At 42.2% G+C, this 15,110-nt stretch overlaps 1 protein-coding gene across 3 annotated transcripts in view; it reads right to left on the bottom strand.

Moving 5' to 3' along the window:
• Positions 1–5,881: 5,881 nt before the first annotated feature.
• osbpl3b (oxysterol binding protein-like 3b) overlaps positions 5,882–15,110 on the bottom strand; it is a 41,155-nt gene continuing 31,926 nt past the window's right edge. For 2 of the 3 annotated variants that reach the window (XM_018740712.2, XM_029259934.1), the window contains 8 exons: positions 13,235–13,372; positions 11,936–11,999; positions 11,699–11,777; positions 9,201–9,345; positions 8,529–8,673; positions 7,963–8,089; positions 7,279–7,401; positions 5,882–7,077 (listed from right to left, as the gene is read on the bottom strand). In XM_018740712.2, coding sequence (XP_018596228.1) covers positions 6,981–7,077; positions 7,279–7,401; positions 7,963–8,089; positions 8,529–8,673; positions 9,201–9,345; positions 11,699–11,777; positions 11,936–11,999; positions 13,235–13,372 — 918 coding nt within the window. In that variant the 3' untranslated portion in view covers positions 5,882–6,980. The remainder of the gene's footprint in view (positions 7,078–7,278; positions 7,402–7,962; positions 8,090–8,528; positions 8,674–9,200; positions 9,346–11,698; positions 11,778–11,935; positions 12,000–13,234; positions 13,373–15,110) is intronic. The other variant, XM_029259933.1, reaches the window with a different exon arrangement.

The following is a 15,110-nucleotide window of genomic DNA, read 5'->3' as shown; positions in this document are numbered from 1 at the left end:
GTGCCCTCGAGTCAACGTGGGCTCTCAGTGACTCCCTACATACAGTACTTCTGGAATGTTCTGTCCTCCTCTTGTGTCCTCGCTGCTGGAAGGGGTGCATCAGTTCAATTGTCGTTGTAGCTGAGTCCATCCCTCCGGTTGCTGGCTGCTCGTCTTCATCGTTTGGCTCCAACTTTTCCAGCCATTGCCATCGTCTCGACTGGAGAGAATCCACTTTTCACACGATTTGTCCAAAGTATAACAACCTTTGTGCTTCCTGTGAGAATTCTGGTGTGATCAGATCCAGGATCCACCTGTTTGTTTTTTGCAGGCTGTCAATGGTCTTCTTAAAAGTTTCTTTTTTTTTTTTTTTACACTAAAGCAAGCAACCATATAGAGTTACATAAATAATAAATACTGTAAGAAGAATGCACACAACTCTAATTACATTTTTTCCCCTTTTTTGTTTACCCGCATTCCAGACCAATTATACAGCTCAAACAACTGAAGGGTGTCTCGTGTTCTTATTTCTAATATGTTGTGAAGTCTTGACATATCGTCCCATCTCAGTTTTCAGTAGGGTTAGGGTTAGGTTTAGCATTTGACCACTTTTGTTTGTGGATATGATATTTACCAAATACTGTACACAGCTTTATTAAAAAAAACACAAGAAAAAATGTGAAATTTACTTTTACTTTCAGGTATCTCGATGATACACTTTCCAAAACTCACAAAATTCATATAAATCACTGATATCCTTTCAATATCATTAACACTTTTTTGTAGGATATGAAAAATTTTAAAGGAAACCTTATTTTATTAGTGAGACCACATTTCCTGGGTAGAGTCCAAACTTCTTTGCAATACATATCATTGCATTTTGAACACCGATGTGACCTGTACCATAGAATGGTATTTTCCTCGCATACTAACCTTAAGGCTTTATTAGATTTCTTATTAGAAATCTGGAAACCATTTAATGACAGATAGTCTAAATATGAGTAATTGTATATATTACCTACACTCCCTAATATAAGGCGTGAAAGGCCTTTGGGAAAAGCACCAGAAACAACAGTAAATTCTTTGGCTGTGACCCAGTACCTCTGATGGAATTCAGAGTGATCAAATAATTGGCCCTTGTTAATTGATAAGTGCCCTTAATAATTGTTGCCATACCATGTTTTTAAAAATAATGTTTTGTTTTTAAATGCAATATCTCTGTTGTCCCACGTTGTATGTGTGTGGCCAAAAGTTGAGATTACATTCTTTTTTCTTTACTGTTTTTATTTAAAAATCAAATGCATAAAAATTGTCATATGAATGCATGTTTTGTCTGTGAGCGTTTGTTACGTGTACAGTACTTAATAGGAATGGAAGAGCTGAAGGAGTGCAGATAGACAGCTGTGCAGCATTATAGAGTTTGTATTTTACAGTAATTAATATTGGGAGACTGTCATAACTGTTTCCTTTTGCTTTGAAAACACCTGTTGACTACTGAAGTAGTTTTGACTAATGAGATATGGCGATATTTTACCATAACATGCATATTTTTTCCCCACTGGAAAAGGGATTTTCTGAATAAAACGAGCCTTATAAACTGAGGGAATAGAGTCTTCAAAGATATTCTGGTAAATTCCCTCCTTGATCTAGTGACACTAAATCAGTAGATCAGGGGCTGGATAAGAGAGTAGGTGTTTTGGTAGGAGGAGTAAGCATAAAAATAAAGTTCACATAAAGTCTAATGCGTAAGAGTTAGATCCGTGGTCCCTATATATAGTTGGGTGGGGGTGCTCATGTACCACTAGCAATCACTGAAACATAATCCGGCTATATAAATACATTAACATTTTTACTGCTATGTTACTCTGTAAATTTTCTGTAAATACAGAGCCAAACTGGTTAAGATGATGACTCCCGCAAGCCGAAAGCTGGATGATTAATTGATTAGATGACTCTTGGGCTCTTATCTTAAATTGATGTGCTCTTCTGGTTACATGGGGTTGGCCTGACCACAGTAAATAAAGCTGTCTTTGCTACTTGCAGATGCATATCAACATGTCTGCTTTTCCTCCAGGTACATGAGAAAACTCCCCTATAAAGTTAAGACAATCTAAGAGGCAGTGGAAAGTACATTCCTGGTGAATGAGATCAGTGTTGCAATAGCACCTTTAGAATGACAGCCATGTGACTCTATTATGATAGACAATATAAAATGAAGATAATGTTTCAAAGTGCGCTTAGTTATCGTCATTCGAGCTTGGAGTGAAAAATAAACGATGCCTATTGTGGAGTTCTTTTAGTTAAACCGTCAAATAAATACTTAATGTGATGCACTTAAAGCATAATTTGTCATCTGTGATGATGATTAGCCTTGTGAAGCTCGGTACTTGGTGTTTGAGCAGAATTTCTCTATCTGTACTTATCATTCATTTTTCAAGTCCTTCATCTTTTTTATTCCTTTGCAATATTAAGGAAACTGACAGGAATACCTAAAATGTTAACTTGACTGGATGAGGCTGGATTTGTTGGAAGTAACCCAAGATATACCATCTCTCTCGCCTTATCTTCTTCTCTTCCACAGTTGCATTCACTAGTATGGTAGTGGCATGTGGCCATCTGCTCTTTCCTGGAATGGAGGTGGATGAATGGGGAATCACCGAGTAGCCGGTCATCCTGTAGGAGAATGCGGGAAAGCTGATCTAGCTGAGCTGAACTTGGCTAAGCAGCGAGAAGATTTGCCAGTTAGATGGCCAATGGTCATTACTGGTAAAGCTCAGTTATCAAGGCTTTCAGGGGAAGACTCATGCAAAGACTCATTCTCAGATAAAAGACAAGCACAGAGAACAAACAGTAGTTGTATGAGAAAATGTAATTTTCTAGGTGAATGCCTAGAGTGTTTTCTTTAGCCCGCCAACATCAAAAAAGTGCTTACCCTGATTATACACATTACCACCATCACTGGAGGGTGACCCATGTCATGATTGTAGTGTATCTAGCAGTGTAAGTCACCTTGGTGAATAAGGTGTGTGGGCTCATAACACATACAGCTCATTGAAAGCAGCTTTGGGGAAAACCCATCTGCTAAAATGCACATGATGTAAATATTAATACTTATTCACTGGTACTTTTTCGGTACAATGGCTCTACAAACCGGCACGAGAGGCCACTCCCGCGACGACCACTGTCGCGACTATCGCGCAACTGTCGCAACCATCACGAATGAGTGTGATTTGTTAAAAAAAAAAAAAAAAAAAACATTACGATCGCGCAACTGTCGCGACTATCGCGATCGCGAAACGAGGATCACGACACCCGGCGAAATAGGCCTAAATCTGTTAACGGTCGACATGATTTAAAAAAGTGTAGGGTTTTCTTAAAACACATTTTTAAAAAAAAAAAATTATTTAACGTTAGGTGGACAGCTATTCAGAATACTATCAGATTTTTATTGCAATTCTTACCGTCTACTGAATTACCAGGTCCCCTCAGGTGTCGTTCTCCAGATCGATGGTCGTGCTTTGCAAAGCGCACGCGCGCTCGCACACTTTGAAGTTGCTCCCGCGCAAACGGGGAAAAAAAAAAAAAAAAAACCTCGCTGAAGGCAGAGACAAAAATATGCAAGGAGTAAACTTTATATTTCTTGAATACACGGGCAACGTTTCAGCAGAAGTCCATCAAATTTTTTTTCCCATAGAAATGAAGCTGTGATAAACCTTAGTGAAAACACGCATTCACAAACAATTGAGACTCGGAACATGATACTGACTGAAGCCAACATTTTCTGTCTTGTTTTCATCATCTCGAAAAGAAGTTTGAGGCTTTCTCCTTTTTTCCAGAAAACAAGACAGAAAAAACATGTATCCCTATGTCATCTGCATAACATGATATATTAACAATATATTAATTATATTTATTATTAATTACGTGTCATTCATATATATTTAATAATTGATCGAATGTTAAACTATATAATAAATTATAACTAAACTATATATAATACAATATACTATATAAATAGATACTGTATATATTTTTAGTAGAGCCTCCCTTTTTCAGTTGTTTCAGCAATACACTGACACAACAAATATTATTCACATAGTCCCAACACAACCGGATTAAGTAAATGTAGATGGATTGAACACAATGAAATTAAGATGAGACAAAATGCAAAAGAATTGTTGCATTAACTAATTTTAATTAAGTAAATTGAACAAGCAGTTAAAATCATGTTGAGTGAACGCTGTCTGTTAGAAGTCTAAATAGATTGGAACATTTTGTTTCAGCGTGATCACATCACTTTTTGGTGACTGTGTTGAATTTCACTTGGACTTTATGCAATATAATTATGTTCTCATGTATTAAGTTGATTGTAAATGTATTGTTTTAATATTTTCAGTTGAGCTACTTTCCATTTTTCTCAGTGTGTTACAAATGTTCAAACACATTTTTTGCCCAATTATGCATTATATTTTATTCTCTTAACTTATCCATTTTCTGAAATATTGCTTGTTGAGCAAAGCAGCTTGTAGTTGCATGTCCACCAATTAGTTGGCAGTAAAAGTGTTCCAAACAGTACTGAAGGGCGAGACAGGATTAGCTTAATTCACTTCTGCATTTTACGGGTCGTGTCAAATGATCCTCATTGTTGGTGATCAATAACAAGAATGGAACACTGCACATGTTTATGGGATGAATCAGGCAACAATATGTACTAAATGGGTTTTTGAACAGTCACTGTATTTCAGTTTTCAGCCATATTGTGGAGAGGAAATATTCTTTCATTTTTACATTTTCAGGAATTTTAAAGTCCTTTTGATTGTTATGTTGTTTGAAGTTAATAAACAACTTGTGTCTTGTCAAGAGTGTACAGTACAATGGCTCATCAGCCGTGCTTCCAAGACAGGCTGCGGACCACCGTGACCCGGAATTGCACCAGTGACTACTCATAATGGATGGATACATGGATGAAATTGATGAAAAATAATGAAATGAAAGTCCTACAAGTTATTATATTTTGTCTTAAGTTTTTTCAGAACAAACCCAAATAAATTGAGAGAAGACTGCTTTATTAATCATCACTAAGTGATAAAAGTGGCTTTTGATTTATGAACGAATTAAGACGCTTGTCACTGAGATACACTAGCTATGGGAACGAATGAACCTTTGCTTCATTACTTTACATTTTGCATGCCATTTACAGACATTTAGGTAGGCACAAACTTCTCTTTTAGGTCTGCGGTTAATTACATAAGTAATCACAATTTGCATAATGTCACGGGGATGAGGGTGGGAAACCGAGGAGTTGGCATGGACCCAATCATGGGTTCGTTTATTGTAGCACATACAAGGAACAATCCGGGATCGTAGTCAGGGCCAGGCGTGGGTCGTTCAAAGCGCTGACGTTGTTCTTGGGACGAAAGAGGAATCTAAGCTGACCAGATGAGGCAGAGATCCGAAACCGGGAAGGCAGGAAACGGAACGAAGGACAAGGGCGGAGAGGGACTGGAAGGACGAGGATCTAAGTGGGGATCTTTTGGCTTTCGCAGGAGAAGCAGTTTGACTCAATGAGGTTCTGCAACCAGGTGAACCAGAACAGCGCCTGTTATACTCTTGGGCTCTGATCTGGGGCAGGTGCAGTCATTTGGTTCGAGGACGTGGGCAAACACATAAAGAGCAGACAACGTGCTAAACATGCTTGGGATAGTTGGGAATATGTGTATTACAATTAGATGTTAAAATCTTAATGTATGCATCTTATACATAATACTGCAAAGTACTTTAAAAACAGGCCGTACTCCACAGCTGGGTCTATTTTAAATTGAAACACCTCATTTGCTGATGTATTAATAGTAGCTCAAAGGTCATTTTAAGAATATATTGTGGAAAATGGTAACATGAATATTTCCAAAATATTGCCCAAAATATAAATATGTGTTAAAATCTTTGCCCTGTTCTTAGAAACTTTTCACCATCAATACCCAAATGATCATACAGTGAAATGCTGTAATACCTGGCTTCAGGTCCCTTTTATTTTAACAGTGCAGATGTTCAAATTGTAATATACAGTATAATTAGGTGAAACAGGGCATTGAGGAATAGTTATAATCCTATATGTTGTTTTGGTCCAGCCCATTACCTCACTTTTGATTTAGGAACAGGCAAGAAATCAAGCTTATATATCATTATTTATATTATCTGTGCCATACATCAGATCAGTCAGAGGTTACTACAGGATAGTGATTGGTGCCCAAATAGTATGATACACTGAGTTATAGATCAAATATGTGTAGAGCTCACATGGACATACAGGCAAAATTACAGCTGTAGAGCAGTTAGGGTAAAATGCTGATATAACAGAATTTAAAGATGGCATACTTCTTTTCATCACACATTCTTCATACATATTCAAACATACAGTATTATACAAGGTTTTAACCATGTTAGAATAAAAGTCACGTTTAATGCGTAAGGCTATGGAAGAGTGCCAAGTCTTTGCAATGTAGTACAGCCGCTATTTCCATGTCAGTTGCATCTCATTGCCATTCCAGCGAGGAGGTAGCAAATCTCAGGAGTTAAAACAGTTTCTTACAGAGTACAGCTCTGCCGGCGAAGACCTCCAAGACAGCGCACCATCGATGTAATCGACATCCAAGAGCAGTGATTTTTCTTCTGCCCATCTGTATAGGAGCGAGGCCACAAGAGGGAGCCACTATGCTTCTGTTGGTTTCTCAGTGCACAGCGGCCCGCGTGCAGCCAATGACACCAAAGATGCCCAAAGGGATGCCACTTTGCATATTTTCGCTACATTCAGAATACGGTATATGTTTGCATAAAAAAGCTACATCATTTTCCAAAAAGCACTCTCTATTAAGGCATCAAACCAGATGGACCGCAGCAAAAACACGAGGATGAACAGCAAATGAACGGGGCCGGTGAACAGGGCCAGCCTGAACAACCTTGAAACTGCCGTCTGCAGACACGTCACATGAGAGAGGACCTGGTCACCACAGCACAGGGAAGTCCACGTTGGAGAACCCTGAGTCCTTCCTCAGGTCCCAGTATGTGTTGTTGCTCACCCAGGTATCGTCTTTGAGTTTCCTGCAAACGCACAGGAGAAAAGAAAACTCGGCGCATTGCACATGCACGCACAACCACACACACATCTTTATTGCACAGACACCAAATCCATGAAAGAACACATTGCACATGCAGAACTGGAACCATGAAAAAGCAACAAACTGCAACTGGGAAACTAAGATCTGGGGTTTCTCCTGTTGGAGAAGGAGACTTTTGCCCTACTTGAAGAATCGGGGTTGGTGCATCATGTTGTTCTCCTCCAAGACTCTCCGTCTGTCCCGCTGCAGCTGCTCTATCCTCTGCTTCTGCACTTCCGCGGCTTCCACATTCCCCTCCTCCAGAAGCCTGATGGAAAAGCAGGGAAAGGAGGCCTTCAGCGGCACGATGGGGTCCCTCTAACGCTGCTCCTACTCCGCGCTAGACAGCAAGTGTGTGATACTGAAGCTGTCTGTCTGGCAGCGGAGCTCAGAAGTCCCTGCCAGCGACCTGGAGCCCAGCCAGTGTTTCTTCTGTGCAGCACCCAGCGGAGGGATCATCTACACATTAACGGCCAAGAAACCTGCTGTTTCCACACCACATCCAGCCATGAAAAGTCCACTGAGACCTACAACATGTTGTGTGTGTGTGCGCGTGTGCGTGCGTGTCTCAGCATTTGAGATTATACATTCAGCTGTTGAACGAGAGCAATAAACAAAGCTAAGTTATTTACGATATGAGACGAATGCTCTGCGATAAAAGCCTTTTGAAGTTCTGATTTTTAATAGGGCTAAAAAGCTTCTGATACAAGTATGATGTAACACATTTTCCCTTGGATTTGTCTGAGCTAAAACCAACAGCAGCAGCCAGACAGCAGCTTTACCACAACAAAGGCCACTTCCGATCTCGTGCCCCAACTCGTCGATTTACCTTTGGTCAGGGCGCAGCCTTGTGTCAGTAGGGGGCAGTAGCGCCTTCATCGCTGGGTCCACTTCGTTGAGCTCAATGGCAAGCTTGGTGAAACCGTAGTACTGTTCATGGTCTGGAGGCATCGCATCTGCTCACACGACGGAAATAATAGCTTCGGTTTGCTCATCTCGTGCGTCCGCAACCAGCACTGCGTAATGCGTAAAGCTTCATTCTTCACCGTTACTATTACTATCACAGCACATTGCTCGTTGGCCAGTGATTTTACACAGGACGGTGTTCTCCATTCATACTAGAAAGCTGGATGTTTTACTGAATCAGTTCAGCCTTGCCGTGCTGTTAATTGCACACCGCTGCTCTGTATCCAAAATAGCCGATTTGCTACAGTAATCCACCATGGATACTACATTTACATTTATATACTAAGCTGATGCTTTTCTCCGCTGCAGCTTGCAGTGTTAAGCGGCTTACAGTGATTTGCCCATTTATACAGTTGGGTAATTCTTCCTGTATGCGACTCGTATCGCAACTGCGTGGATGCGGCCGACTATCTCCGCGGGGTCACTCACTTGCCCTCCAGACGCAGGTGGCCGACGGCGGGTTCCCACAGTACATGCCTTCGTGCCACTTGCCGAACAGCGTGTGGATGACCTTGCCCTTGTCGTCGGTGACCGAGCCTTCCACCTCGTTCACTGCCGAGTTCCAGTACTTTGCCTACGGCCCACAGAAAGCGCTACAATAAGCGTGAACAGCTAACGCAATTCTTGTCGAAGAACCTCTACCGTGGTGCCGAGCTGCAGCCTCAAGAGAATAATTTCGATGAAAAGGGATGCTGATACTGTCTGACCCTGGGGCCTTTCTGCAGTAATCCACTGCAGTCACTTGTACAACCTCCTTAGGTCTCATTGAACAGCTACACACATTCTTCTCGCTGAATGTCAATTTTAATGTTAGCTGGAATTCTTGAGAGACTAATTTGCGTTGCGTAAGTGTCAGGTGTTGACGGGAGCTACATTAGATCATATGTTTCGGATAAAGGCTATCAAATAAAGACGTAAAACTGCTGTCACAGTGAACAGTTTACCGAATGTCTCTCATGCACAGCGGTACGACCAGATAATGTCAGTTATTGACCTCTGAACCAAATTCACTACGGAATACATTTGAGGGGGCGAAACTAAAGACTAGTCAATGAATATATGAGTTTTGTCCTTTCATACTGTATATAAGCAGATTTTCACCTTTATGAAAGTGACCTTGCACTGGCATATGTCGCTGCTGCGGTTCTTGATGGAGATCTCGCCGTAGTGCTCGATCCACCTTTGCCCGCTCAGGATGTTGTGGATGCAGGAGGTGACTTTGTTCCACTCGTAATGATCGCCAAACCTGGATGGGAAGGTGGAGGTGCAGAAGGAAAGAACCAGAACCGCTTGGGTCTGAGCGCAGATACCAAAGCAAGTGTGGCACTACACCTGTTTGCTGTCATTCCAGAAGTAAGAACATTTCAGGGGTACAAAATCAACCTCATGCATCACCATCACACCACGGGGGAGCAGAGCCCTCTCTACCTAATACACGATATAAACACGGTGGCACGGTGAGTAGCGCTGTTGCCTTGCAGCTCCTGCGTGGTTGAAGAGGTCATTGGTACGATCCCTGCTCAGTCTGTGTGGACTTTGCATGTTCTCCCTGTGTCTGAGTGGGTTTCCTCTGGGTGCTCTGGTTTCCTCCCACAGTCAAAAGACATGCTGTTCAGGTTCCCCCATAGTGTATGAGTGACAGAGAGAGTGTGTTCCACTGATGTATGGATGAGTGACCCAGTGTAAGTAGTGTATCTAGCAGTGTAAGTCACCTTGGTGAATAAGGTGTGTGGGCTCATAACACTACATAGAGTTCATTGGAAGTCGGTTTGGAGAAAATTGTCTGCTAAATAAATAAATGTAAATGTAAGCAATTGCCAGAGGGCTCCCTAGAAAATTAGTTGCCCGATAAAATTTGCTTGAAAGTGACCTGCTATCTTCAAATTCCAAACAACATCAACAACCGCTTGTCCAGAGTGGGATCGCAGCGAGTTGGAGCCTAACCTGGCAACACAGGGTGTAAATCCAGAGAGGACGCACCCAGGACAGGACGCTAGTCCATCACAAGGCACCCCAAGCAGGACTCAAACCTCAGACCTGCCACACAGCGGGCACGGCTGAACCCGCTGCACTGCCGCGCCCCCCTCTCTTCAAATTCCATGGGTGAAAATTCATTAGTGCAAATTGCTGAATGCCAGTCATTTCACAAAAAGAACACACCTGTCGGGAGCGCAGAAGGCAAAGGGAATAAAAGGAGAAGACAGAAAGCTACAAGCTAGTTGTGTTTTTCTGGGTTTTAATTTCAATGTTATTTAATTTGTTTTGGCTTGTAGTTGGAGAGTGAAGTGGCAGCTTTAGACAGGGAACTCGTGTCTCTTCAGTCTGTACAACTGTAACTTAATCCGAACCTCCGGGAGACATTCACAATATTCCGCTATCAAATTACAGACATCTAGGCAGCCAACTAGTCTTCTTTGTAATTTAACATAAATGTTACTTAGGTAAATGTTTCCTGAAGTTATCTTCAAATTGTAAAGCAAAGTGCCCATTTTAGCTCCTGAATTTTCTCTTCCACATCATCTGAACATAACAACAGTATAATCTTTCTAAGTAAATAAAAATGAAAATGTATCAATAAAGGTTACTAGAGATGTTATATGACCATTATGGCAACCATGATACATTTATCCAACAGCTCAGCCTGAAGAAAAGGTGCATGAAAAGAGCAAAAATTGTTCAAGTTGGTCACCCCAAACATGGCGTTGCAGGCCAGTCTGTATTGTTACATTTACATTTATTTATTTAGCAGACACCTCTCCAAAGCGACTTTCAATGAGCTCTATCAGCCCACACACCTTATTCACCGTGGTGACTTACACTGCTAGATACACTACTTACACTGGGTCACTCATCCATACATCAGTGGAACACACTCTCTGTCATCCACACACTATAGGGGAACCTGAACAGTATGTCTTTGGAGTGTGGGAGGAAACCAGAGCACCCAGAGGAAATGCACACAGACACAAGGAGAATGTGCAAACTCCACACAGCCTGAGCGGGGACCGAAGCCATGTCCTCTCGCACCACCCAGGCGCTGTGAGACAACAGCATTACTTGCTGTGCCACCGTGCCACCCCCTGTTGTTACTGACAACATGTTGCAAAAACAGTTATTTTCTGATATAATGAACTTAAGTTCAATCCGTACCTGTTTTTTTTCTTTTTTTAAATCTGCCCAGCTATTATATTTGTATTTTTACACTTTTTATTAATAGTACTGTAAGCATTCCAATGTTGTTATTGCTGTCTTTACAGTTTGTCAAAATTCAGCTGCTAGATAACACTGTTTTTGTAATTTCTCATATTAAAATTGTTGCTTTACTGGAAAAAAATCTGTCATGTCTTATATTACCACACCCAAGAAACTTAACAGATCAACTTTTTACTTACTGGTATACATTTATACATTATGAGTTTGGGTAATTTCTGAGTAGTCAGGGCCAAATGCTGAACCGTAAACCGTCTTTAACTGCGTGTTATTGTCAGACTCATAGCTGAGGTGTGGCATATGGGTGTTCGTCAGTCAGATGTGTGTCCGCTCAGGTCTGCGTAGCTCAGCGCGTCACGCCTGTCAGACGAGGCAGACAGGAGACTCACCCCGGCAGGACCACGTGGGTGATGCCCACAGGGACGATTTCCATGGACTTCCCCCAGAACTTGTTTTTCCATCGCATGTCTGAAATCATCAGATGAAAGACCCAGAGAGCAGTAAGAGCGTCAGCCAGCGAAGACACTAGACTCACTAGCCCTGGTATCGCAGACAGGGTGATCGGAAGAGCCTTTCGCTAAAGGCACGGTGATGTTTAGAGTTTTCTGTAGACAAAGCTCCCTCACCTTGCCAGAAGATGAAGTTTTTGGACTCTGCGTGACATGCTGATATAGGGGGGTGATGGCTGACCTGAGGAGACACGGAAATCATTGTAGATGAGAGCTGCACCATGTAACACTAATAAGAGTGTATTTATTTCTTCCATGGGTGGTGCAGTGGGTAGCGCTGTAGCCTTTCAGCTCCTGGCCTCTGGGTTCAGACGTAGATTCCAATCCATCTCAGTTTGAGTCATAATCGATCAGGTGAAGTGGTGACTCAGGTAAAGACCATTACCGCACACATCGCATTTCACCTCACATCATCAGGAAAAGGTCCTCAACTTAGTTTTTTTGCACCTCCTTTTTTTTTTTTGTAACCTCTGGTTGACTGAGCTGCACTTAAGCCTCTGATACTCCAAAGTTTAGTTTTGATTTTAAATTGAGTTTTTATTTTAACGTAGCTCGGTGTTACTAAAATATTAAAATTATAAGCCTCACAGTGTAATTTTATTTATTTTACCTATATCAGAGATTTTAGAACGAAACCCTCAAATAACTTGAGGGACATCTGCGTTATTAATCAGCGACTGTGACTGAAGCAATAACTAACGTCTACAATTTGCATGTTAAGGGTAGAGTATTAGACAAAATAGAAAATGATTGCAGTTATTGAAAACTGTTTAAGACATTTCTATTTTAAGAAGAGAAGCCAAATGTACATGGGATAAACGCAGTGCCTAGTTGTTGTCTATGCTGCCTTTTGTCTTGTTTATTATATTTCTATGAAAGGTCTTTTTTCCAGTCCTGCAGCCCAGCTGGGTTCTGGCAGTGTACCGCTGTAATAACTGCCCTGCTGCGTTAGAAGTTCTCAGCAGTTTCTCGAGAGTCGACACGACCAGCGACAAAGCAAAAACACCACACCACAAACGCAAAATCAGCTGTTCTATCTTGTCGTTCAAAACTTCAGCCTTGGGATTTCTTTAAGGGGGTCTTGGATTTTCATGTACCATATTTTCATGTTTACACAGCGCACCTCATCTATTTTTTACACACATTCACAACAAAGTCAGTACTCCCTCAGTCTCCACACATAATCAGGACTCGCAGCGCATTCGCCTTGTCAGCTAAAAGGGAACTTGGAGGAAAAGTGCCCAGCTTCCTAATGTACCCACCTCTTTGCCTTTTTACTGGAGGTCACGGTTTTACTGGAGGTCACGGCGCTGCTACTTAAGAGCTACTTATGGTCACCGGCATGTGCGGCGAGTGCCATCAGAGCCGAACGGACCTGCACGGGTGGGCTAAGTGGGTGAAGCGGTGGATCCGCACCTGTTCTGCGATGAAGCGGAAGCCCTTGTCCGGACGGTCACACTCGTATGTCTCTCCCAGGACGGGGTTGAAGGGCTTCCCTCCAGCACGGCAGTAGCTCGAAGCGTAGCCCGAGACAGCGAACGTTGCTATGTACACCTGTGGGAAGATCATGTCGAGAGTGTCAAGACATTAAGGACAGGGCGCCACTGGTGTTGAACTTGTTTATTCTCTCACATTACCTTACCTGTCATGGTAATTAAGTAAGAGGTACAACCTGTCACCACATCCCTGGTATCAACAATTGCAAGAAAAAGCTTGCGAACACTTTGGAATTACTCAAATGTCTGCATTAATTATCCATAAAATGTGGTTTGATGTTCAACTAAGTCACAATAATGGACAAACGCAATCTGTTCACACTAATAAAATAGAGTTGTACTTCTTGTCAACACCGAATACATCGTGTAAACATTCACAGTCCAGGCCAGAGAAAACTACTATGAACCTTTGTATTTAACAAGGGGTACAACCTCCTTTAGTTGAATTAACCTCCAGCAAATGTTTCCCGTTTTCCTGTTTTTCTAATTGAAAATTATATAATTATAGAGTCTAATAAATGTATGATATAATTTATCATATCATATCATATTAATGTCTTTCACTGGTGTGGTCGTCTCCTCAAGTTCCCTCTGTACATTAATGGATGACCGCGGTGTTTAATTTTCTGCTGCGTGCAAAATTAATATTTTATCTGGAGGACAATTCAAAGGAATTTCGGAATGCTGGACACCCTTCTGGAAATTATTAGCTAGTACTATGTGATCACACTTGTTAAATACTGCAGATCTTTTGACCCTCTACCCTTGTTTTATGTATGTGGACGTATTTGCAGTTTCTTTGTATATTGTGTCTATCTCTGTATCGCTGTGACCCAGTGCTGCCCATAATTTAAAATTTACATTTAAAAAATCCTCCCGGCTGGAGAACTACAGCCCAGCGAGAGTTATCTGACTGCGTCCAACAAACTGGACAAGATAAGGTTCAGAAATGAGACACCGGGTCACGGCTGCTCCGGAAAGCTCGGCATCGAAGCCAAGTTTCCCCAGGCCTCTGTGTCACCCTGCTTGCTGTAAGCAAATCGCTGAAGAGATGGCCGGAAGTGCGGAGTAAATGGGTTTGTGGGGAGAAAACCGCATTAAGTATTTCCTCTAAGCATCTCCTGACGTGCAGCTTCTGCTCCTCACACATATTAGCAGAGGAGCCATTATAGCCCTGCTAATGGTTGGATGCGAGGAGGACCAGAGTCGGGGCAGTTACTCCCAGCGTGGGGGTTCCGCTGAGTGTACACTGGCTCACGGAGGAGTGTGAGAAAGCGATGGAGCGAGAGCACTCAGCTCGAGCTGGCCCTGTAATGAAATACCCACAAAATGCGATTTCCCGGACGGCGTCGATAGCGTGGCACCGCGCGGAGATGGAACAATGGGGCACGCCCACGCCCACTCTCGCGCTGTTCGTTGTTCGCGTCCGACTGCAAGCCGCACGCATTTAGTGAGGAAAACAGCACTGCGTTCCACTGGGGAGCGCCGTCTGGACCATCAGGGAGAACGGGCAATGAGCAGCTGACTGGCTAAAGAGAGGCGGACCTTTCTGGACTTTCAGTGGAAGTAGAAGTGTATTGTGTGTATGTATGAAGAGTAGTGCTGCGGAGACCAACACACACCATCTAGATAGAAGGGTCCTCCATGTACAGTACAGAGGAGAAATAAAAGCAAAGCGACCCACACGTGTACCAGGACTAAAAATTCTTTTTTGTCGTTTTATTGTCCACGAGACGAGTATATTTTACATTTCAATGTCCCATCAGATTTTGAAGCTGTCCAATTTTCTAAAATGA

This window comes from Scleropages formosus, chromosome 18, assembly GCF_900964775.1.
Source record: "Scleropages formosus chromosome 18, fSclFor1.1, whole genome shotgun sequence".
In the NCBI taxonomy this organism is placed as follows: domain Eukaryota; kingdom Metazoa; phylum Chordata; class Actinopteri; order Osteoglossiformes; family Osteoglossidae; genus Scleropages; species Scleropages formosus.
This window is presented reverse-complemented; position numbering and strand designations above follow the sequence as displayed.